General features: G+C 43.2%; 2 protein-coding genes and 1 long non-coding RNA gene across 3 annotated transcripts; 2 read left to right on the plus strand and 1 right to left on the minus strand.

Annotated features, from left to right (window-relative positions):
* Positions 1 to 737: 737 nt before the first annotated feature.
* On the plus strand, positions 738 to 2,951 carry LOC306928313 (translocation protein SEC63 homolog; the record flags this gene model as incomplete). Its single annotated transcript, XM_079508331.1, has 1 exon — positions 738 to 2,951. The coding sequence occupies one exon, from the start codon at positions 738 to 740 to the stop codon at positions 2,949 to 2,951; it is 2,214 nt and encodes a 737-aa protein (XP_079364457.1).
* Positions 2,952 to 5,559: 2,608 nt separating this feature from the next.
* On the plus strand, positions 5,560 to 21,364 carry LOC306927978 (non-selective voltage-gated ion channel VDAC1). Its single transcript, XM_079507886.1, has 9 exons — positions 5,560 to 5,714; positions 10,798 to 10,867; positions 12,515 to 12,564; positions 13,493 to 13,645; positions 15,013 to 15,065; positions 16,209 to 16,436; positions 17,984 to 18,134; positions 18,906 to 18,963; positions 20,214 to 21,364. The coding sequence occupies exons 2-9, from the start codon at positions 10,801 to 10,803 to the stop codon at positions 20,303 to 20,305; spliced, it is 852 nt and encodes a 283-aa protein (XP_079364012.1). The 5' UTR covers positions 5,560 to 5,714; positions 10,798 to 10,800; the 3' UTR covers positions 20,306 to 21,364.
* A 585-nt stretch (positions 21,365 to 21,949) lies between these two features.
* Positions 21,950 to 23,798, minus strand: LOC306928196. The gene is made up of 3 exons (XR_013790649.1): positions 23,554 to 23,798; positions 23,314 to 23,365; positions 21,950 to 22,424 (listed from the first exon to the last, which is right to left on the minus strand). It is a non-coding gene; the product is annotated as an uncharacterized lncRNA (long non-coding RNA).
* Between the last annotated feature and the right edge of the window lie 269 nt (positions 23,799 to 24,067).

The raw sequence follows: 24,067 nt of genomic DNA on the forward strand, positions 1-24,067 counted from the left end.
CCATGCACAACATCCCTGTATTTCTGTGAAAACCCTGCATGCACAAACATTTACATAACCATGGACATAATATCACCTCACCTGTGAAACTGGAGTAAATCTTAAAGCTGCAGGGGATACATTGAATCTATAACAGGATGGCTTCTTGTCAAGAAACTAAACTAGAACGGTACCTGCTCTCAGTGGGGTGCATATCTTTGCCAGGAAGGGTGGCCAGTCTATGACGTCTGTCGTGGACTGACAGAGAGATATGGCACTTATTTTCAATTACAAGGACCATGTCATTGGTTCTCAAAGTGGGGTCTGATATATCTGCTATTCCAAAGTAGCAGATATACAAGTTCATAGCGTGTCACTTCATGCCGATATGTATTGTCGCAACATGATGCGTTGTGGATGGTAGGTCTGAGATACATATTGAGGGATTTAGTTCCTTGGCCTGCTGGCAGCAAGAAATGTTGATTGGTGTAATGGGTTTTAGCAATAAAGACAAGGACCAAAACAGAATCTGCCCTCTGCCTTTAGCCTGGTGGAGACATACAGGGCCTGTTTAATGGCAGCCATTTCACATAGTGTGGTTTCATGTCAGCATCATTTGTGATGTCATCCTTGACATCACAAGCGATAATGATATCATCACCAGTGTACACAGACTGTCTGTCCAGTCATATAAACACATTGGGTTTCTGTAGGCGGAGCACAGTGGTGGAGAAGGGGACCCCGATCGCTGTTATGAAATGGCAGGACAACAGTTCCAGTACGATGACAGTGGCAATACATATTACTATTTCCTAGCCTCCCTTGTTGGCCTGATCGTGATCCCAGCCACGTATTACCTCTGGCCCCGAGATCAGACCGCCGAACACCTGAAGAGCCTGGCTGAGGTCCACGGCAGGTGTCTGTGGTACCGACTCAGGCTGAAGTCGCAGCAGAGCATCGTTCCCACGCTAAAGAAAGCAGCCTTGCTATTTGGCTGGTTTGTGTTTTTACTGCTATGCTACAAGGTGTCCACGCTAGATAGAGAGCACCACCAGCCGTATAATCCGTATGAAATCCTCAACCTGAAACAGGGTTCATCGCTGTCAGAGGTTAAGAGGGCGTACCACGTGCTCTCCCTGAAGCACCACCCTGATAAAGGTGGTGATGAGGCCACCTTCATAGTGATTGCCACGGCCTACGCCGCACTGACTAACGCAGAGTCGAGACAGAACTGGGAGCACTTTGGCAATCCAGACGGTCCGGGAGAGATCCGTTTTGGCATTGCCCTGCCCGCTTGGATCGTGGACAAGAACAACAGTATGCTGGTGCTGCTGGTATATGGACTAGGGTTCATGGTCATCATTCCTGTTATTGTGGGACAATGGTGGTACCGCTCAACCGGCTACAATGGAGAAATCCTGATCAACACCACCCAGCTCTTCTTGCACTTCATGTACAAGACACCCAGCATGAACATGAAGCGGCTAGCCATGGTGCTGACGGCAGCATGTGAGTTTGACCCCAACCATTCAGAAGCCACCATAAGGCCAACAGACAACACTGAAGTGCCAGAGTTGATCCGTAAGCTGGGGAACATTGATATTAAGAAGAAGGAGCCTCCATTCCATTGCCCGTACAGTCTAAAGGCCAGGGCCCTGGTACTGGCCCACCTGGCACATATGAAGGTGTCTGAGAACCTAGACGAAGACCAAATCTTTGTGTTGAGGAAGAGCCCAGCGCTCCTCCAGGAGATGGTCACTGCGGGCTCTCGACTCACCGCGATGGCCTGTCGCCTTGGTGTCAAAGCACACTGGCTGGTGTCCATAGAGAATACCATGAAGCTGTCTCAGATGATAGTCCAGGGCCTGCAAGAGACCAAGTCACCTCTGCTCCAGCTGCCCCACATCGAGGAGGAGCACCTCCGCTTCTTCGTCTCCAGGAAGCATAAGGTGCAGATGCTGCAGGACCTGGCGGGTCTGAGACATGCCAACAGACGCAGCATGCTGCGCTTCCTGCAAGACGAGAAATACGACGAGGTCATGGCCGTCCTGGGGAGCTTCCCGCATCTCACCATGGAAACCAAGCTGCAGGTCCTTGACGATGAAGACAGCAATAACATCACAGCTGGCTCTATTGCCACAGTCACTGTCACCTTGACCCGGAAAAATATGGCAGATATGTTTGAGAAAGACCAGGAGGCAAAGCCCTATGTCGCCGACATAGACGATGGGCAGGCAGACTTGAACAAGAACAAAACTAAACTGTGGCAGAAGGACAGAAGGACCAAGTCCAAAAGGAAGAAACAGCCCATGAAGAAGAGCACTCCCGCACCGGCCTCTAAGGCCAAGCAAGCCAATGGCAACGTGGCAGGAAATGAGGTGGTGAAGAAGGAGGACAATGAGGAGGCTTCAGACAAGGACAGTGAATCAGACGAGGGAGAGGCCAACAAAGACTCTACCAGTGAGAGGGACGAGGAGAGCACCAAACAGAGAGACACCGAAGTGGACAAGATGGCAGGCGACGAAGGAGAGGAGTGGGAGGCTTTGCAGCAGAGCATCCAGAGGCGGAATCGCGCTCTGCTGGACACCAAGTCCAAGGTCACCCACCCAGTCTACAGCCTGTACTTCCCAGAGCAGAAGCAGGAGTGGTGGTGGCTGTACATCGCCGACCGCCAGGAGCAAACCCTGGTCTCCATACCCCACCATGTCTGCTCACTCAAGGACACAGAGGAGGTGGAGCTGCAGTTCCAAGCCCCGTCCAAAAAAGGCAACTACCAGTATTCTGTCATCCTGCGCTCCGACTCCTACATGGGACTGGACCAAATCAAACCACTGAAGCTGGAGGTCCACGAGGCCAAGGCCATGCCAGACAACGAACCCCAGTGGGACATTCCAGAGACGGACGAAGAGGGTGAAGACCTGGAGGACAGCGACAGGGAGAGCAACAAAGACGAGTACGAGGACAACGACTGAACACGCACGCACGCACGCACGCACGCACGCACGCACGCACGCACGCACGCACGCACCCCTCAGTTTAAGTTAACCAAAGCTCCAGACTACACTGTACTCTCCCCCCTTATAATGACACAGACTGTGACAACTCCACATGTATGAGACATATTTATATAGTATACCATAGGTGTAACCACATTTCTAGTCACTTCTTGTTCACTTGTGAAAAAGAAAAAAGAAAGAAACAAATGAAAGCCTCCAAATAAAATAAAATTCTAACATTTAATATGTTTTTCTTGAGCTCCTCTTTGGTAGAAATGACAAATCTATGCTTGCCATGTTTTTTAAACCAATTAGACATGTTCTTTAAATTGTAATTGTAATTTAATTGTAAACTTTTTTTTACCTTCATTTCAGACAATGTTATAAAACTAAGATATTCTATTTATAGTAACAGATATGAAAACCCATAATACATCATGCTTCTCCAAATCTCCAAACAAACAAACAAAACATCTAATCCCCACATGGGCAACATATCCTGTGGACAATCATTTCAATCCAGCCTGTCATGTCGGAAAATGCAACAACAACAACTATAATATCAATTAGTACAGTACAGTAGCCGTATACTTTGAGTATACAGTCTTTAAATGTAATGACATGTTTATAATTGTGATTTGTGAAACAGTCGGCCATGGCATCAATCAATGTGTTTCATCAGTTACCTATCACGCAACTGGCAAGATATAAATGGCCTTTTTGTAATACAATATGTCAATATGTTTTAACATAATTCAGCATAATTTATTGTCTAGTGTGTAGCCCCAGTATGGCCTTCTGGCCCTTCTGGATTAAACTGCTGCTCACTCCTCTACTCACAATGAATGTCCACAAAATATTGTACTTTATACTCTAGTGAACCTTATGCTAATGTAGGGGTGCAAAGGGGAGTACTTTTTCACAATTTTAAAGTATTTTACTTGAGTATTTCCAAATCCCAGTACTTTTACTTCCACTCCACTGAGTCAGAGGCAAATGTTGTACTTTTACTCCACTACAATTATTTGAAAACTAGTTACTAAGTTTTTAGGTTGTGATTATTATCACAAAACATACATTAACCACTTCAGTCCTATATATTTCGGCCATTTGAAAATAGCTGATATACAAGTTCACAATGCGTCGCTATGTGTGTATTGTATAATAAAATCACACCCGTGTGAACTGAGTGGTGTAAGGTCTTATATAGACTGACCAACTGTGGTCTGACGTAATGTCTGACGTAATGAAATCACACCCGTGTGAACTGGGTGACCATAGCAACCATGCTCATTTTTTTTGGTACGGACAGACACGTAAACTAACAAAGCCAGTTGTAGGAGTGGTTTACACCACTCAATAATGTATTGTGGAATAGCGAATCAAACTTTTGTGGATATATAGCCCTAATTTATAACTACTGTCTGTGGTACTGTGGCAACCTTACTGAAACAATGACTTGTCAGATGTGTGGTTTAATACATCAGGCCTGTCAACTAGAGGTCAACTATGGGCCATAGGGGAGAAGATTAGTTGTGTAAGCAGACACAGTCTATGGCTGCCAGTGCTTACTGCCACAACTAATCTGTGCAGCCCTGATGCGACAAGAGAATGATGCAACAAATATATACAATAAATATGTTCTGTACCATTATATACTGCAAGATTTACTCAACTGTATCTTTCTTTATGCAATCAAGTTTATTATTATTAGGGACCAAGCCTGAAGGGCGTAGACCCCTTATTGTTTCCGTATACGGATTCCGTACAGATTTTTAGCAGTCTTGGCAGTTCTGTGCTGTCGTTTTCCACAAACTTCTGGCCACGTCACAGAAATTGCATTTCCATACATGCGAATGAAGTCTGACTCTGGTCACGGGACTACAGCGTTGACGAAATAACCCATTCAGCCAATCAGCGTAACCAAACAAACTGATGTAATCTCCAGTCTACCTATGCCATGTCAACCACACAGAAATGAGAAGGTTCAGGCTGTCCTAGGGCCTGGGTAGATCTAATTAAAACCCACATGGGAAAGCCCATTTGTGATGATTTGATTGGCTGAGCACAGAATGTGATGATGTACAGTATGATGATAAGAGTGCCCCTCACTTCGCAGTCTCACAATTGTCAAATAATTTCAGTCATCAATGTTTGTATAGCTCATTGTGTATATTGTGTATAGATTATTTTTGGGCTTGACCCCGTCTTATAGCTGCTTGCAGCTATATTTATTATTATTATTATTATTATTATTATTATTATTATTAATTTTAAATAGCCGATGCTCTTGTGGCTGCTATAGTCACTTATTTTCATAGATCTGGTTGCTGCCCAGTGCCCACACTGCCCTCCACTTTGTTGCGTTCACACGGGCAGATGAAACGATACGATACAGTCTACCATTCATTGTCAATGGAAGCCAGCGACATAACGTTGCAAAGACGGAATGATGCACGTAGCTGCTCCAAATCAACTCACAACAACGCGTCTTTGCATCGTTTCATCTGCCCGTGTGGTGTGGTGGTGTACAGTGTGAACGAACCATGAACTTGGGATATCACGCTTTTTTTGCGTCGTGACTTCTAGCGTGTGACGCTGCAGTGACGGCCCGCTGCTGCACCGGCGGCGCACCTCCTCCTTTCTCTCTCTCCACTCCTCCCTTTTGTGCAGCCGCTGCTGTCTGACAGAGACAGGAATCCATCTACGGGCAGGACTGGAAGCCACACTGACAGAAAGGTAAATGTTTTAATAAAAACGGACATTTTAAAACCATCTTTTCACCATGGCGTTGCAGCAGCAGCGGCCTCAGGTACACCGTGACCTTCTCAGCCAGTGTGGATGATCCGCTGTTTGAGGCTTCATCAGTCAGGGGACAGTGGAAGGAGGGGAGGGATGCTCCAGCTAAGGCCTGTAGCTAAGTTAGCTAGCTAGCTAGTAACGGCCAACTCACTTGCCTGGGCTGTTTTAACTGTCATTTGGAGCTGCTGTCTTTTTTTTAACTGTCATTTTTTTAACTGTCAGTTTTAAAACGGTCACTTGGACTTGGGCTGCTGTTTTAATGATAATGTAACCGTTTAAAGCCAACAGAGTAATTTATTGCTGAGCACACTCACCACCTCTCCTCTGCGGTGGTGTGCTCAGCAGTTATTCTGTAAGCTTAAAACAGAGGTATGTCCACTCCATGTAATGTTCAACCTCTATCCCGATGAGTGTCACACGCGGACAGCCTGTCGGCGTATGACAGGAGGAGGCTAAGGTTAATCTGCTGGCTAAGCTAAAGGGCAGTTTGTAGCAAACTAAACTGCCACTCTTATTTATTTTTTAACGTTACACCTTATTTTGCTACCAGTTAAAACACCCTGGAAGGGCACCCCCCCTCGGGCAGCACTGTCTGCCAGAGGCTTGATGACATTGGGATAAAAACAGCCTTATTTTATCACGACACCCCCCTCCCAAAACTTGAAAGCTACCAGGCAGTTATTGGCCTTTTGTAGCCTATATACTGTGCATAGACTGTGCATACTATCAGTGAAGGTTATTGGAGAGATCACAGGTTTGTATGCAAAGGGAAAGTCAAAGCTTGTGCATCTCCATCTAAATACAATAATAGGTTAATGATTTGCAGCCGTGTGTGATTTGCAGCCCTGTGCGTGCGTGTGTACTGATCCATCTCTTTAGTAAGAGGACAAGAAGAATGTTCTGTTGTCTGACTTTCAAGTTTCAACCACACTAGACTCTTGTTTTGTCCAATACATTAGCCTCCACAATGACAGTGTTGTAGTGGATGCTGGTGTTTTGAAGGGTAGCAGAGGCCTTTATAATGATAAACTCCAGACTTGTGCTGCTAAACCGTCCTGCCTGTGGCAAATGTACAGAAACCAAAGTCATTGTCAGAGGGAGGTCCTGGCTGATCATTAGTGTGTGTGTGTGTGTGTGTACGTGTATGCAGAAGCATACCATGTGTTTGTGTAAGGCTGGGAGAATGACACATGGGGTGAATGGCTTAGCGTGTGTGTGCGTGTGTGTGTGTGCACACGCACGTCACGTGCACACGTCATTTCCTGTCTCAAGTAAGATCCTTGGGAGAACTTGAAGCCCATTGGTCTCTGGAGGGACAGGAGGACCCCTGCCTATACATTCCATTTCGTCAGGGTCAGACAGCCATTATGTTCATTATGTCAGAACCATGCAACAAAAGCAACTTCTGAGTGTGTTGAAATCATTGGTCTCCAGACTCTCTACCAGCACTGGCTCAGCTTGTTGGGCGAACATGTTTAAGTTGTTTCAGACAATTAAAATGAGGTGGTGGTGCTAGGTTGGCATATACTGTATATAGGTTATCCTCATTGAAAACAGTGGGAGGAATGTTGAGCTAGAAGGAAAGAGTTTTCTTTACATAAAATATAATTAACCAATTTGAGGAAGTTTCAGTTTCACCTATAATAACATGGCCGGAATAAAATTCCATGGAAATGGTTCAATGGTGTAATCCTGCAAATGCTCATTTGTTGCATTCATGTATTTGATGACTGATTCTACCACATTTTCATGTTAGCTTTTTAATATTTTCAGTGACTGGATGGCAATTCAGACAAACCCCTCATACTGTAACAGTATGTATGTACAGTAGTAGTGTAGCTAGGGAGAAGTAAAGGTGGTAGTAGTCGAGAAGGTGTCTTCAACGTTTTTCAGGCCAAGGACCCCTTAGCTGAGAGAGAGATGAAGCAGGGACCCCCACAAATTGTATAAAATCGTGTTTGCGGATTAAACTTGACTTTTTCATAGATTTCATAGACGGCTTCATAGTCTTGATTCATTGTATTAGTTGGATTCATATTATTGTTAATGTGTATTGCTGTCTTCTGCTCTTTTTCCTCTTCTCTACACCAAACCCCTTTCTTCACTGAAAATAGCTGGCGGACCATGCATTGAGCTTGTAGATCTGCTATTGTCGGCAAATGGTCCCTCCCCAGAATAGGGATGCTACGGTTCAAGAGTGGTTCATGTACTGTATGATTATTATTTTAGTTATTTCCTATCACTCAAAGTTTTGGCGGCCCCAGGACCCCTTAGGGGTCCCGGACCGGACCCCTTGTTGAAGATCCATGTAGTAAGTAGAGCATATGGGTGATCATGGCAGCCCAGTGACCCTGAATCAATCTGTGTGGTTTGAGTAACCCTGATATACAATAATACAACCAAAGATTAGTTTAGCTGGCAAAGTAGTTACAATTCCAGCGCTATCTGTTATCAGTGGGTGCATGTCCGTGGACAATAGGCTGACTTTACGACACTATCCCTGATATGTTTCTGACTTTCTGTAATATTGAAAATTGATTTGATATCTGATTAGAATGGGTCCCTGGTGATGAAATGGGCATGTCCTTGCACAACGTGCGCAGGCAACCATGTAAACGGAAGGGCACATAACGCAGTAGTAACTGGAGTTGTTATAGTTTCAAAATATTCATTTGTTCTAGTTTTTATGTACTGTTTTAGTCTTGGTCTTCCAGGTATTAGGAGGAAAGCTGTGATGTGTAGATTAAGCTTAAAAAGTAGGAAGGAAAGCATGATCTAAGGTGTGTGTGTGTGTGTGTGTGTGTGTGTGTGTGTGTGTGTGTGTGTGTGTGTGTGTGTGTGTGTGTGTGTGTGTGTGTGTGTGTGTGTGTGTGTGTGTGTGTGTGTGTGTGTGTGTGTGTGTGTGTGTGTGTGTGTGTGTGTGTGTGTGTGTGTGTGTGTGTGTGTGTGTGTGTGTGTGTGTGTGTGTGTGTGTCACATTTGCCAATTAATTTATGTCATATGTGTCTGAGCAAATCGACATGTTAAGTCATGATGCACGATGATAAGAGCGCCCCTCACTTCACACGGGTGTGATTTTTATGTTTTAGATATATCGATTAACTATCTGACTTTCACCTAGAGCTTCATATGTCGTTAGGGCCAGACGGCTCTGGTAGATATCATGAGAGCATCGTCTGGACAGCATGATGATGCAAGGGCATCGGAGCTATATCAACCCTTCCAATAGCATGTACCCTTGGCGAGAGAGGACATGATCACCTCCCTGAAAGTAGCCACCAGGTGAACGGTTACTGCATCCTAGAGAGCTCTCTAGGTTGAAAACAGCATTGGAAGGTACATTCCCTTCAAACACACCAAAAGGCTTCAAATTTAGGATACTGTATGACCACCTCCAGTTGGTAGAGGCCTGTTTGATAGCTGAAGGATACACCAACTCAGCTCATCCCTTCTCGGATATCATGGCGGCACTGGAGGACAGGCCCGGGTATCGGAGGAGACCCGAGGCTTTCTTCACCCTCCCAATGACTGATTGTGGGGGTTAGCAGAGATGGAGTACTTGTAGAGAGGCTGGGGAATTGGGAATTGGCTTTACTAAATTGGGACTTGAAGGGGAGAAAATGTTTTTCTTTTGTCTTGAAGGGGCATGTTTTTCATTATGTCTGCCCACGATCTATGTGATTCATACAGTAGGCTACGTTTGTTTACCTCAGTCACTGATACTAAAATCTGATTTTTTTTTTCTATGAACCTGTGACTTGACACCCATACTGTTATAAAACGAAAATAAAAAGATTTTGAAAAGAAAAGAAAGGTGTGCAAAGTTCTAATTTGCAATTGTGACAGAGTAATGGAAGTATATGCGGTTCTGGATGATGGTTCGGGGCGAACCATTTTGGTACACACAGTTGCCAAGCAGGTCGGATTGAAGGGTCAACCTGAAGAGTTGCGTATCAGAATCATGAGAGATCTTCAAGTTTTGCACGGGGTGGCTGTATCCTCCGAGGTATCTCCTGCCGCACAGCCAAACCAAGTCAATAATATTGAGGGAGCATTTATCGCCAAAGAGCTTGGATTGTGAGCATACACAGATCGTCAGCAGACTAATGGAGAGATATTTATTAACATCTTCGAGGGTTTCCCTTGCTGGATAACTATCAGGCCTGGCCTGTTAGAACTTATCCGAAAGAAAGGAGAATTGTTCGAGTCTTCTGGATACGGTATAGATTTCAACGTGAAATCTCGGGTGGCTGTAACGAAGACTCACTTCCAGTCATGTTGTTGGATCTGAGTAGTTGCTCATTGGATATTTAGTCCCCATATATGGGGATATCCGACTAGGATGTTGGGCTATATGACATATGACATGTCTAGTATGACAATCCCTATATTTGGCCCGAGCCGACCTAGTGCTGATATCAGATAGATGTGGTAGAACCATATATGGATAGATCTAACTGGCTTAGTCATTGTGAGTCGTGACAAGCATAGTCGGAGAATATATAACAAGGGTCGGCTTCAGGGAGAAGGCTGAAGTCGAAACATCCTGGTTTAAGTTCTAACCGGAAACCACTGCGGCGGGTTCTAAGTCTTCTAACCTAAGTAATCAGCAATAGAGCCTTGAGCTATTTTATATACTTTGTCACACAATGATATCAGGCAAGAAGAATAAAATGGCAACTTTACAAGCTTACCTCACAAAGCCTCACAGATCGTCTATTTTGAACTATTTTAGAAAAATGTGTACAATTCTTTTGAAGCTTTTTGCCTATAATCACATGCCCAAAGTAGATTAAATTATTGATTGTCGATGATTTAGATACAATTGCTTAGTTCGGTTAACTGTTGCACATCTACTCATGGTCTTAACTGTTGCACATCTACTCATGGTCTTAACTGTTGCACATCTACTCATGGTCTTAACTGTTGCACATCTACTCATGGTCTTAACTGTTGCACATCTACTCATGGTCTTACTAGTCACCCCTAACTCTCTTTTCCTCCTTTCTTCTATTTGCAGATAATGGCTGTACCTCCGACCTATGTTGACCTTGGAAAGCCTGCCAAGGATGTTTTCTCCAAGGGATATGGTGAGAACTGAACTAACCAAATTAAACCAAATGGTCCACATACCAGGGAGAGTGTAGTTGTAATAACAATATACCTGGTTGAGTTTTCAAAGTGTTTTACAGATAAAGTGGTAATAAAAGACTATGATAGTCTCAAAATAAGACGTTAATATGAACTAAACAGAGTAAATAAAGAAGTAGGGGATGAACACAAACAATTTTAAAATCCCCTTAACTTCTGATTCAGATCAACTCTTCCATTTTAACAGCACTGGTTACTCATGTGTCACATGTTTGTAAAAGAAAAACCTGATTTTGAGTGGAAGTCCTTAGGCGTGGCTGGGTTAGTAAATACATAGTATGCCTGTATTCTATGCCTGGGACCTAGTGATTCTCTTGGGGTTTCCCTGATTGGGCAATGGGCCATGAGCTTTTCAAGACGTATGTCATCCTAATAGTGAAAGCTTTTCTTTCTTTTTTAAAACTAGTTTCTATCTTATCTAGATAGGAGGGAGAGGGACAGATCTCCGCCCAGAATCGAACAGTACATTGTGATTATATGGTTGACCCACTATTTCCGATAGTGAAAGCGAGCAGCAGTGAGCCACCTTAGAACAAATAGCCCTTGGTTTTTCTGAAGCAAAGAAATTAGAACAAACGTGTCAAAAATCCAGAAAATAAGCTGTGTTTTTTTTTAGCACTAGCCAAATAATATCCCATATTCTGCTACTCTGTCACAGTATCAGGAACACAAGGCTGAGTCATGGTTATTCTAACGTCATCTCTGCTGTCCCTCAGGCCAAGGTTGAGCTGTTCCTTCCGCTTTGGGAATCAGAGAATGATGAGAACCACACGTCAATTTAATGCACACTCGGTGACTTAGCCGCTTGATTCCTAGCATCCCTATTCTGGACATGGCATAATAGACGAGCATTCAGCCAAAACATTAGGCAAAAGCAGATCTACAAGCTCACAATGCGTCACAAGATTTGTTCAGGTATTAATCACTGCCTTATTTTGAGTCCCCCAAAAAAATCCAATAAAATATGAAACTAGTACGTATACATGCAGCAATGCAATTGCCGATTGTAGATCAGCTATTCTCTATTCATTGCATGACAAAGTATGTAGGGCTTATTTGAATGGGGTTGGTGTGTGGTAAGGGTAATGGATGGGTTTATGGGTAAATGGTTGGAGACCTGTCCAAATTGATGAATGGATCAATGTTAAAGCTGCTTGCTGGATGGATGGATGGATGCATGTATGTAAAAATGGAAGCTGAGATGGATATATTGATAGGTGGTGGAATGGAAGTTGTAATCATGATGGATGGATGGCGATGGAACGCAGGCTTGATGCAAAAATGGTCCTACGAACCACCGAGCTGTTAATCATGCCTCACAGGACCTCCACGTCAAATCAATACGCACATCTCAATAATGACCTATAAATGACTTTTTGAAATGGGTGCATGAGACTGACAAATCAATATTTCTCTGACACAAAACAATGGTTTGATTTAATGTGTTTACTACGTGTGTGAGTATTTGCAAAGCATGGGCTTTTGTTTTCTTGGCAGGAATAATTCCATACGAAATCACTTTTCCAAATGGCATAGATTAGATCTAGTTTTTGTAACACAGCTCCTTTTTTTAATTTGTTTTCCAGGCTTTGGCCTCATCAAGCTGGACTTGAAAACAAAGTCTGAGAATGGACTGGTGAGTAGTCATTATTATCAGAGCTGAGAATGAACTGGTGAGTAGTCTCCAGAGAGCTGTCTCTGGAGACTTGAGCCGTTGACTCTGACCCACGCTCCAGACTTCAGAGAGCTGTTTGAACAAGAAACCAAGTGGTGCAACAGTAATTAAACTTATCGATTTATATATAATAAATATTTTAAATTGTAATAAAATAATCGATATTTATATATAAATCTTTTAGATTGTAATAAAATAATAGATATTTATATATAATACATCTTTTAGATTGTAATAAAATATTGGACTGGAGGAATCTTTTGTCAAAATGCTCAAAAATAGCAGATCTACAAGCTTACTCACATCTTGTACAGTAGTGTCCGATGAAGTATAAAATAGTGCTTAAGACTCATTTGCGTAGATTAGAAAAAACTATTGGTAACAATTCACGGTAATGTGTTGATGTATGAATAAAACATGTTTCTCGGTTCATCTAAAGTTATCGATAGAAGAATTGCTAAGAAAATAATTGGAGGGCTATTTAATCAAGCCTGGTAGCCACAAGGAGAGTCTGTCCTCCACTAGATCAGTAATATTCTACTTTATTAATTTCAACGGCCCCCAGTCTGATATGCATTATTAATTAGGCCATGGGCCACCATTTGACACCATGGTCATTGGTCAGCTCTGGGGACCCCAATCTACCTGTTGAAATCTCTGTGTACACTCCAGGAGTTAACAGACCCGCAAGGCTCCAATAGGTTCCTACTAGACCCCTGGTTGATGACCAGCATAGTTATTGCAAATATTTATGTAAAAATCGAACGGGTCATTGAGTACATGAATGATATTTTTAACCAGAGACCTAAAGATGTTTCAATACATGATTCTTGCACACTTCTTTCTGCTCCCGTTAACGTGTCTGCGCGTCCGTCCATCGCCTTCACAGGAGTTCAACAGCGGTGGCTCCGCCAACACGGAGACCAGCAAGGTGGCCGGATCTCTGGAGACCAAATACAAGTGGGCCGAACACGGCCTGACCTTCACAGAGAAGTGGAACACGGACAACACACTGAGCACCGAGATCACCGTAGAAGACCAGGTACTGTAGTGCAAACCGTTTTAGCCTGTGACCCCCCCCTCCCCAAGATAATCACATATTTACTGAGGACCCCCCCCCCCCCCCCCCCGAAATAATCAATCATACTACAGTACTGCTGTAGTAGACCTGTGATTCTCAAACCTTTTCATGTCACAGAACTCCCAAATTGATATGGATTTTGTCGTGAACCCCAATTAAAAAGATTTTGTGCCAGGCACCTCCATAAGAGAGGACTCGTTAGAGAGTGTGGGTATGTGTGGGGCGGGGATGCATACTGTATATATGCTATACAGTTGGGTGCCACCGATATTGTCCCTTATCATTTGACCCATTTAGGCCTGACCTCAAAACTTTAAAAAATCCTTCTAAATCCTCCAGTTGTCTGAAATAAATATTTTCACGATTTTTCAAAAATAGCAGACCTACAAGCTCGTAGCACGCCACTCGGTGGCGCGCTATGAGCTTGTAGATCTGCTATTTTTCAATAGCTAAATTATAACAATGTTTAAAACACCAAAAGGGGTTCCCGCCCAAAATGGGTTAACTGTCCTTTTGCGCAGATCACGCAAACCTCAGCAAAAAGAAAAGGACAATATCGATGGACTCCAACTGTATATGCATTACTTGCACTGTGCAGTTATTTCTTCTACTTACTTATCCAGATTATGCTTGGTTCTACCATCATACTCATTACCATTTATTCTATTTATTATTCTGTATACATTACTGTACATACTGTACATTCTTCTGCATTTATTCTCTCTTACTGCATTACTGTATTGCACTTCTGGCTAGACGCCACTCTTCATTTCATTGTCAAAGTATTTGTATACTATGTGCAGTGACAATAAATTGAATCTAATCTAAGATTAGATGGCACTGCCCTCACAATTCAATTCGACTACGATTCGCCAGGTAACGATTTGATTCGATTCTACGATGCATTGCAATGCATCACACTTTTCTATATTTCTGCACATGGCAAATCTTTCAGCAAATGTATCAGTCAATACATGTCACCGAACAACATATTTTATTTAGAATTATATTAGTATTATATTATATAGTGTTATAATTATATTTAGTCTTCGAATTGAATTCCTGCACGGCCGAATCGTGATGTATTGCTGAATCCATTATTTTTTACACCACTATGCAGTGGTACATGATTTGACCATTTGTCTTTTCACTCACTGAATCATGGAATCTTCCAAGTTCACACCTTTAACTCCTTAATGAATTGAATTAATTGAAAAATCCAATAAATTAATTGGATTTATTTATTCTTTCACTAAGTTTCTGTGTTCTGTAGACTGTTGCATGTCACCAATGACATTTGGTCAACATTATCCTTGCTTTCTCTACAGATTGCCAAGGGCCTGAAGATGACCTTTGATTCGTCGTTCTCGCCAAACACTGGGTGAGTTTCATCACTGTAAGCTGTTGTTCAGCCCCTTTTTAACGTTTCCTAGAGTCCAGGGAACAGTATACCAAGGAACTACAGAGATCTTGAACTTCTTGGTTATTTTCTGTATTGATTTTGCATTTCAATCACATTTTTAGATCCGTGAATTAAGGCTGTGCAAATAACCGAAAAATAGATTTAAACCTATTTAGAACCAACCTAGAAGAAGAACCTTAGAACCATAGAACCATAGGCCCTATATTGTTTCTATAGTTGGTATTCGTTGCCATTCATTACGAAACCAGGCCTCACCAAGTAAAAGAAAATCCTTGTATGTATGCAAATATAGGCCTTCTCAGATTTATAAATACCATATCCAGTGTGACCCCTTGCTTGCTGCTTGCTTTTGTTAGAGTCAAGGTACTATACACAGAAATCAAAACATGAATTAAATGCAACTTTGTCTGTGACGAGGCTCATTTGGCGGATTTTCTTTACTAATGTAGAAACTGTATCGCCGCATTAAGTGAAGGTGAGGGCCGCATGTGGCTCCTGGGCCACCGGTTGCCCATGTATGATTTAGCCCATGTGCATCGATGCAAACCGGGTGTGTTGTCACACTCGCCTCAGTGTCTGTAGTTTGACTCAGGTGTGCTTAAATCAGCCATTTGTACTACACAAGTTATATTCACATCGTGCCCCCTCCAGAATACATACAGCATTAAAAAACACTAGTAAGTTAAATATTTAGTTGCTGAAAGGAGCAACAAAACATCACACTGACATGAACCAAACTTTGTGGTCATAAATATTTATCTACTGCCAAAAAGAAATAAAATAAACTGCCGAAACACTATTTTCATTTTCCTCTCAATAGAAACCCATTATAAGGAAACCGTTTAACGTGGCTTGGCATACTGAAAACAGCCTAAGTAGGAACACACCATCTCACTCCTACAGTGTTCCTAGGTTCTTGTGGTACGTGAAGCCATGTGTGAAAAGTCCCTTTTGAATCTTCTGTCTATCCATTTAAACATGGTCAGTAGTCTGTACCGCTGGCTCCACTCCGATCATTCCAGACACAATGATGGTTAGACAAACCTGTGACAGACCTTCACCCGGGTTAGTTGTGAAACTAATCCTCTCGTTTTCCTGCAGCAAGAAAAGTGGCAAGATCAAGACGGCGTACAAGCGGGAGCTCATCAACCTGGGCTGCGACGTAGACTACGACATCAACGGTACAACCCTCCATGGCCACGCGGTAGTGGGCTACGAGGGCTGGCTGGCCGGCTACCAGACCACCTTCGAGGCCGGCAGGAACAGGGTCACTCAGAGCAACTTTACCGTTGGCTTCATGACCGACGAATTCCAACTCCACACGAATGTGTAAGACCATTTTTACGTTGAATGTGTTTTTCATAACTACTTTGTTGGGCTTTGAGAGTACCTTAGCCTAATTTTACATGTCTGCTTACTCACAGCGAGTTGCAGACAAATCACAGAGTACGCCTACGAGCAGTAAGTTATTTTAATGCGACACCTCAGCAACTCATTGCCGTCAGAAAGCTTTTAAAAGGCCCTGCAAAACAAAATGAAACCGGTTTAACTGGCAAGAGTTGACAGTCAATAATACCTCAATTCTCCCTGCGGTACCGTTCACCCACACTGCTCCACGTTTCTATGCACAAACCACATGCTGCAACAACTGTACAAAGTAGTCTGATTGTGGCACAGTTATGGCCTGCTTGTGATGTGACGCGAGGTTCGCCAAATAGCAACTTATATAAATGATTTGAAGCCACACAGGACAGGAGTTTGTTGGGATTTCAAGTTTAAACCAGCAAGCCAGAGTGTGATTGGATGACTCAGTCTTGAGTCATCTTGGAGGCCTTGTGGTTTGAGTGTCCGCCCTGAGACTGGGAGGTCGGGGGTTCAATCCCCGGCCGGGTCATACCAAAGACTCTAAAAATGGGACCCAGTGCCTCCCTGCTTGGCACTCAGCATCAAGGGTTGGATTGGGGGTAAGTCCCTGCGACATGCTAGCGTCATGTCCAGGGGGTGTACTTGTACATCAAGCTGCCTCACGCTACAGAAACAGGCCTCATGGCTCGGCAAGGCTACTTACTACTACTAAGGTCTCGGAGGCACTTGCCTGTCGGGCAAGTACAGGTCATGTTCCATATGCCCAAAGGTCATGCCCTCCTGCCCGAAAGGTAAATGGTCCATTGGGCGGCTGTGGCTCAGGAGGTAGAGCAGGTCGTCCAATGATCCCTGGGTCGGCGGTTCGAATCCTGGCTCCTCCTGTCTTCATGTCGAAGTGTCCTTGGGCAAGACACTGAACCCTACATTGCCTCCAATGAGTCGGTCGGTGCCAGCTTTCCATCATTGGTGTGTGAATGTGGGAAGTGAGGACGCTGGCGTCGACTGTTCGCCACTTCACCTCCCAATGTATGAATGAATGAACCATTGTAAAGCGCTTTGAGCACTTGGAAAAGCGCTATAAAAATGCAATTCATTATAAAATGATAGGTAAAATTTGAATTACTGTTCAATTTAACAAAAAATGCTTTTATTTTACATTTCACAGACCAGAATACAGAGCGCTCTGCCCACGTAAAAGTATTTAGACAGATATCTCGTGTTGTGTTTATAGACTGTTGCGTTCCCTCTCAAACAAGCCCAGTCAGGCAACCTGAAAGCAAACTCCACCTGCCCGAAAGTTTATTTACCTGCCAGGGGCAAGTGGGACACCCTTCGTGTCAACGCCTGTTAGATATTGTCTGTTTTTCAAATAGTTCAGCCGAGGTCCCTTGTGAGAGACTGAAACCTCACAAAGACATTGTTGCCCACCTCTGGTAATACTGGTATACTTTCCATAGAGACAATCCCTCGCCATCGCAGTAATAACTTTGAACACCTTGTCTCTGTTCCAGAAACGACGGCACTGAGTTCGGTGGCTCTATCTATCAGAAGGTGAATGACAAGCTGGAGACGGCGGTCAACCTCGCTTGGACCGCTGGAAACAGCAACACCCGCTTTGGTATCGCTGCAAAGTACCAGATCGATGCTGATGCAGCCTTCTCTGTGAGTAGTGCTCCATCTTTGTACGAGTTTTACCAAGCGTGTTTAAAGTCTTGTGGGGCAGGGTGGGGCTGTGTCACCATCATGACATTTTATTTGATGGTTGATTGTCACATAATGGACCCTTCGCTAAACCCGACCCCAAAAGCGATTGTCCAATACCAATCTTGTTGATGAATTGAATACTAGGACCACATTGAAAACAAATCCCCAGGACTTTTTTTGTGTTATCCTTTTAGCCTCTTTTGATGCGACCATTGACTCCGGCGCTGTGGCGCCGCTTGCCAAAATAATGCACAGGGCACTTTTATTTCTGAAGGCCCCGTGATTCACCCCAGTGAACCAGGAGTGGTAATCGGACACTTTCGTGCCTCGGCTAGTCCCCTTCGCTTTCGTCAGAAGTGCTAATATAGTAACCGCGAGGCAGCGCAGAGTTTTTTATTTTATTTAGCTCCTAAAATCGTCCTTTACCTCAATCTGAGCCTCAATTCCGTGCAATACACAGCTAAAGACCGTGCTTATGATGGAAGTGGACGGAGGAGAAACATTTCATTGACGTCGCACCGCCGAAGCAAGCGTTGCCTAGCGACGGGGAAGCTACAACTCGGTAGAAATCAAAGAGGCTAGTCTGGATTAATAGAAGTCAAAGAAAGTTAATGTCTGACTGTACCAAGTGCTGTTTTCATTTCTGACTGATAAATTATTCAATCAAAAACGGAATGCTTATAGCGAAAGAATGATCCAACACTGATGCGTTTTGTATTTCCTACGCAGGCCAAGGTGAACAACTCCAGCCTTGTTGGCCTGGGATACTCTCAGACTCTGAAGCCTGGTGAGTGTATATACAGTATAGCCAGTATGTATATAGCCAGCTATAAACCGTCTTTCCAAGGGTCATGTCATCCTGGCCCTTCATTAGACAGAGTTAAAATCTTTCATTACTCCATTGTGAACATCAAAGCATCATCCAATGAGCAACTTGTTCACTGCTAGGCCAGCACTGTTAAACTGTGAGAAATTGTGAACAGCGACGGGAAGCATGCTTTCTGAAGGCCCTCTGAGGAAGGTGGGGTCTGGAGGTGGTTGTTTAATGTCTAAAAACACAATACTATATCTGGATATCTTCTTTCATAGTTTGTATATCCACTGTTATGTCATATCCTGGCCCTTCATAAGACGGATGATACTTTGGAGTAATGAAAGATTTGAACTCCAATAAGCAGCTTGTGAACTGTAGGCCAGCTCGGCTAAACTGTGAGGGATTCTGAACAGCATCGTCTGAAAGGCCCTTCTCCTTTCCCTCTGAGAGGCGGAAGGGCTGTCTTTTTGTTGTCTTTGCCATTGCATATCGGGAACATATAGATAGAAATGCCATTTGTTTGCTTTTTGGCTTTGTAAGCTAAACAATTGCACTAAATAACTTAAATATACAAACTACAAAAGCTATTACTGAAATGTGCGAAGAAATTACTGACATCTTGAGGTACCAATAAAAAAATACAAAAGAAAACCTAATATAATGTACTATGGCCTAAACAAGCCATATGGTTAATAATTTTATATTTAAAAAATAAAAATCGTGAAAAATCGTGAAAATGGCCAATCAAAATGCTGACGAGGTGTGACGTTTGTGAGCTTTTAGATTGGCTACTGTATTTGTTTTGTGTTAGTTTTTTCTCTCAAAAGAAGTTTAACCATAGGTTGAAACTAAGTAGTTAGTGGACAATGACGCTGGAATAATGCTGGAAATAATGACATTTCTGTTCATTTCATCCAGCTATTTTTATGGATGATGATTCTAACAATAATGAATAAAGAAATAAAAAAAATTATTAGTTCAAATAATTGCGTTCAGTTAACCCATTTTGGGCGGGAACCCCTTTTGGTGTTAGCATTATGTTATGCTTTAGCTATTGAAAAATAGGTCTGCTATTTTTGAAAAATCGAAGAACGACTGACATAGAAACATAGCTTTTTCAGAAAACTGTCAGGATGTAGAAGACATTTTTAGAATCTGATCTCAGGTCAAAATGGGTTAATAGTGCAGCTCTGCTGACTTGTCTTGTGTCGATGTGTCTGTAGGCGTCAAGATGACCCTCTCTGCTCTCCTGGATGGGAAGAACATCAATGCTGGAGGTCACAAGCTTGGCCTCGGCCTTGAGTTCCAGTTATAGAAAGATGAGGCATTCCTTCGGCGCCCCGCACACACAATCACACCCCCCATCGAAAGAAGCTCCAAATACTTTATTAAATAGCTAACCCTCACAACTCTCCGACCGTGTCCCTTTTACATGTACTGTGGTTGACACGAGGCAACGTCGGTCAAATAATTCAGCCGCTGTAAGGGAACATAAAATACTGGGGCCCACTTGAGAACAAATTTAACATAAAATGCTGGGGCCTACTCGAGAAGAACAAATGTAACAGAAGTGAAAAAAGGTGGAAAAGTGGCGTTTAGTTCACGTTGGTCTCACTCATTTTCATTTCGCTACAACCTTTAAAAAAAAGAAATGCTTTAATAATGTATGTCCCTCTCCGCGTTCTGATATAAATAAAGGGAGGGAAATCTTAACAAGATGGGTCAGATTGGGAAGCCACAATCGGCTTGATGCAGTAAGCATGCAGTTAAGTAGTTCACCACCGTGTGGCGCCAGTGTGTGGCTCCCGTCATTCCACCTCCATTCCAGCATCCTGTGGCCAGCCCCGCTGTCTTCTTCACTCCAGAGTTACTTCATTCTGTTCTAGCTTTTCTGTGTTAGGGATGTGTTTGTCTTAAGATATTATATGATGGGAATGGTTTAGGTGTCCTTGATGTAAGCAGATGTTTGTACTGCTGAGACGAGAGGCACACTAAACTCCACTACTGTGTACATTCTGTGTTTTTGTCACATTTGTCTTTTTGTCTGTGCATTTGGTGTTAATCACTTATTTTGTTACATATAGCTGAAACAAATATTATTTTACTGATGGTAGGTCTGGTATAGTTTGACCCGCCTGAGAAGACCTATCATGAGTATGTATGAGTGAGAGAACCCTCTTGAATCTCTTGACCGTGTCAATTGTTCTTGGTCTAGAAAAGTTCAAAGTTACTGAATAAATTATGCTATGAAGGAGAAAACGTGATAAATTTGACAGAAATGGAAGTCTTCCGGTTTTGGTCATTGGATTGAAACTTGGTGTACTTGACAATATTGTCACTCCCTGAGTTAAAATAAAGAACATCTGAAAACATGTCTTTTCATTGTGGCTGTGCTGTTCTTTGTGGATAACTAATCCAGTAGACCAGTGCCACCTGTACTGGGGTAATCAAATAATCAAAACATTTTATAGGGTCAATAAAAGACAAGAAATATAGTCTATTCACATTGGTAGCTTTGTCCATTTTTAAACCGCTGATGTACAGTACCTACTGTACTAGTGGCATTGCATAATTGAATAGAAGAGGTTTGATGGGTCAACATGACCGACTTCTCAGTACACTCATTCTCAAAGTGTGGTCCGGGGACACGCAGGGGTCCTTGAGGGGGTTCCAGGGGGTCCCCAGACCCCAGCAAAAATAATGAACAGTTAAAACACTTCAGGGTTTCCCTGTTAACTGACCAGTTAACTACATAAACCCTATATGGTTGACCGGAGTACCTCAGGGCTCTCTACTAGTGTGTTTTCTGTTATTGTGGGGAGAGATTTTGCAGAAAATAGCTGATCAACAAGCCCACAACACAATCAATTAAAACTGGTGCAATTAAACATTGTGTGGGGGGGGGGGGGGGTGCGTGCATGCGTGTCACTGTGTGTGTGTGTTTATAGTGGTTCTAGTAATCAATCAGAAGGGTACTGGTTCTCCAGGCCATCTGTGTTGCAAGTGGCCCTGACACTTGCATGGTTGATATGTGACCCTGTTTTTATATGGACGCAGGCAGAGGTGAAATATGATATCAACTCTGGGCATTTGGACTGGGCAGGCCCAGCAAGAGGAGACAACGGTTTAGGGGTCAGGCCTGGGACGGGTAGGTGTTTTCACTGCTTTTCAGATGAGAAATTTAAAAAGCGCTTTGGTGAGCCTTACGCAATTGTTAAATCAAGACTAATACTGCCAAAACACACAGTCAGCTATGGGTAAAACACACAGTCCTGTCCTGCGTGGTCTTATCGGTGTGTGAGTGTCTTCAGAGCTTGCAGGATGTAATTCTCTCTCTCCAGTTGAGCGTTTCTGTCCTGAAGTGCTCTAACCTGGTCTCTGAGCAGATCCACCTCTTCTCTCACTGCCACCATGAGGTGTGTCTTCACCAGGTCCTGTCAGAATACATTTAATATGACATCTATCAGTACTCAATATGTCAATGTGTCAATATGTTACTTATATGACTTTCGTCACTATGTCGATCAATATGTTACTATTATCCTAGTGGTGGGAAAAGTACTCACCATTTTTGAGTGGTGTAAACCACTCCTACGACTGGCTTTGTTAGTTTACGTGTCTGTCTGTCTGTGCTCAAAAAATGAGCATGGTTGCTACGGTCACCCAGTTCACCCGGGTGTGATTTCATTACGTCAGACATTACGTCAGATCACAGCTGATCAGGCTATATAAGACCTTACACCACTCAGTTCACACGGGTGTGATTTCTTTTAATCAATAATGCATTGGAGAAATACAACATTTTGAATTGAGTAAAAGTAGACAGTATTGGTATCAAAATATACTAAAGTAAAAGTAATCATTATGCACATGACCAAATATGGAGTCCAGGCCAGCTCAATGATGTCAGTACCATGACGTCATATTGATGACATCAGGGATTTGTGGTTCTATAGATGCCGCTTGGTGCGTCACTCCCTCAGGTCCTCTGTGATTGGTGCATCACTCGCTCAGCTCCTCTGTGATTGGTGCACCAAGATCAGAGTCGGTCGGGCCTATATATGGGCATGCCCATATACCGATATGGTTATAGCGGTCGAATCAGGGATTCTGGTCAAATGGATATATGGGCATATCGGCCGGATTGTGGGTTTAAGCCTCTGCCCAATGTTGGATAATAACACTTTTTCTATCCCATGCAGGCCTGCATTTATAACTGTGTGTGTGTGTGTGTGTGTGTGTGTGTGTGTGCGTGTGTGTGTGTGTGAGTAATACATTAAACAAAATCATAGTATGATGTACAGTAACAGCACAAAGTCTTACCATTGCATGTTCAATCCTTTTGTCAATGGCAACCATGCTGTTGCCGGGACGACTGTAAACACACACACACACACACACACACACACACACACACACACACACACATACACATATACACATACACATACACATACACATACACATACACATACACACACACACAGAGAGAGAGAGTCAGGATAACAGGGTGTTACTCAATGTAATGAAGTTTGAATATGCTCAGCCCCTTGTCCTCATTACCTCTGACAGAAGATCAGCAGTGATAGGAGGGTTGTCTCAGAGCCCTGCCCAGTGGGAGGGACTTTGACATGCGGCATATGAGCGTGAGGCTTGATGGGTAATCCACCAATCAGAGACTGAGATAACAAAGGCAGGGCTGATGGAGGAGGGTGGAGTTTGAGGCCAGTAGTTAAAGCGAGTGGCGGGGCCTGGGTTTTAAATTCTTCAGTACATTTTTGTTGGGGGGTCATTACTGTCACGTTAGGTTGAGCCATCATGTTATTCAAGTTGGGTTGAGGTTTCATGTTATTCATGTTGGGTTGAGGTTTCATGATGTTATTAATGTTCAGTTGAGGTTTAATGTTAGGTTGAGGTGTGATGTTAACGTTAGGTTGAGATTTAAGGTTGGGTTGAGGTATAATGTTATTAATGCTATGTCGGGTTGTCATGTTATTCATTTTAGGCCGAGGTGTCTTGTTATTAATGTTGGGTTGAGGATGGGCGTCACTGATTGGCTGAAGTTGTTTGAGGGGCG

Source organism: Electrona antarctica, assembly GCF_951216825.1.
Source record: "Electrona antarctica genome assembly, chromosome: 8".
Taxonomy (NCBI): domain Eukaryota; kingdom Metazoa; phylum Chordata; class Actinopteri; order Myctophiformes; family Myctophidae; genus Electrona; species Electrona antarctica.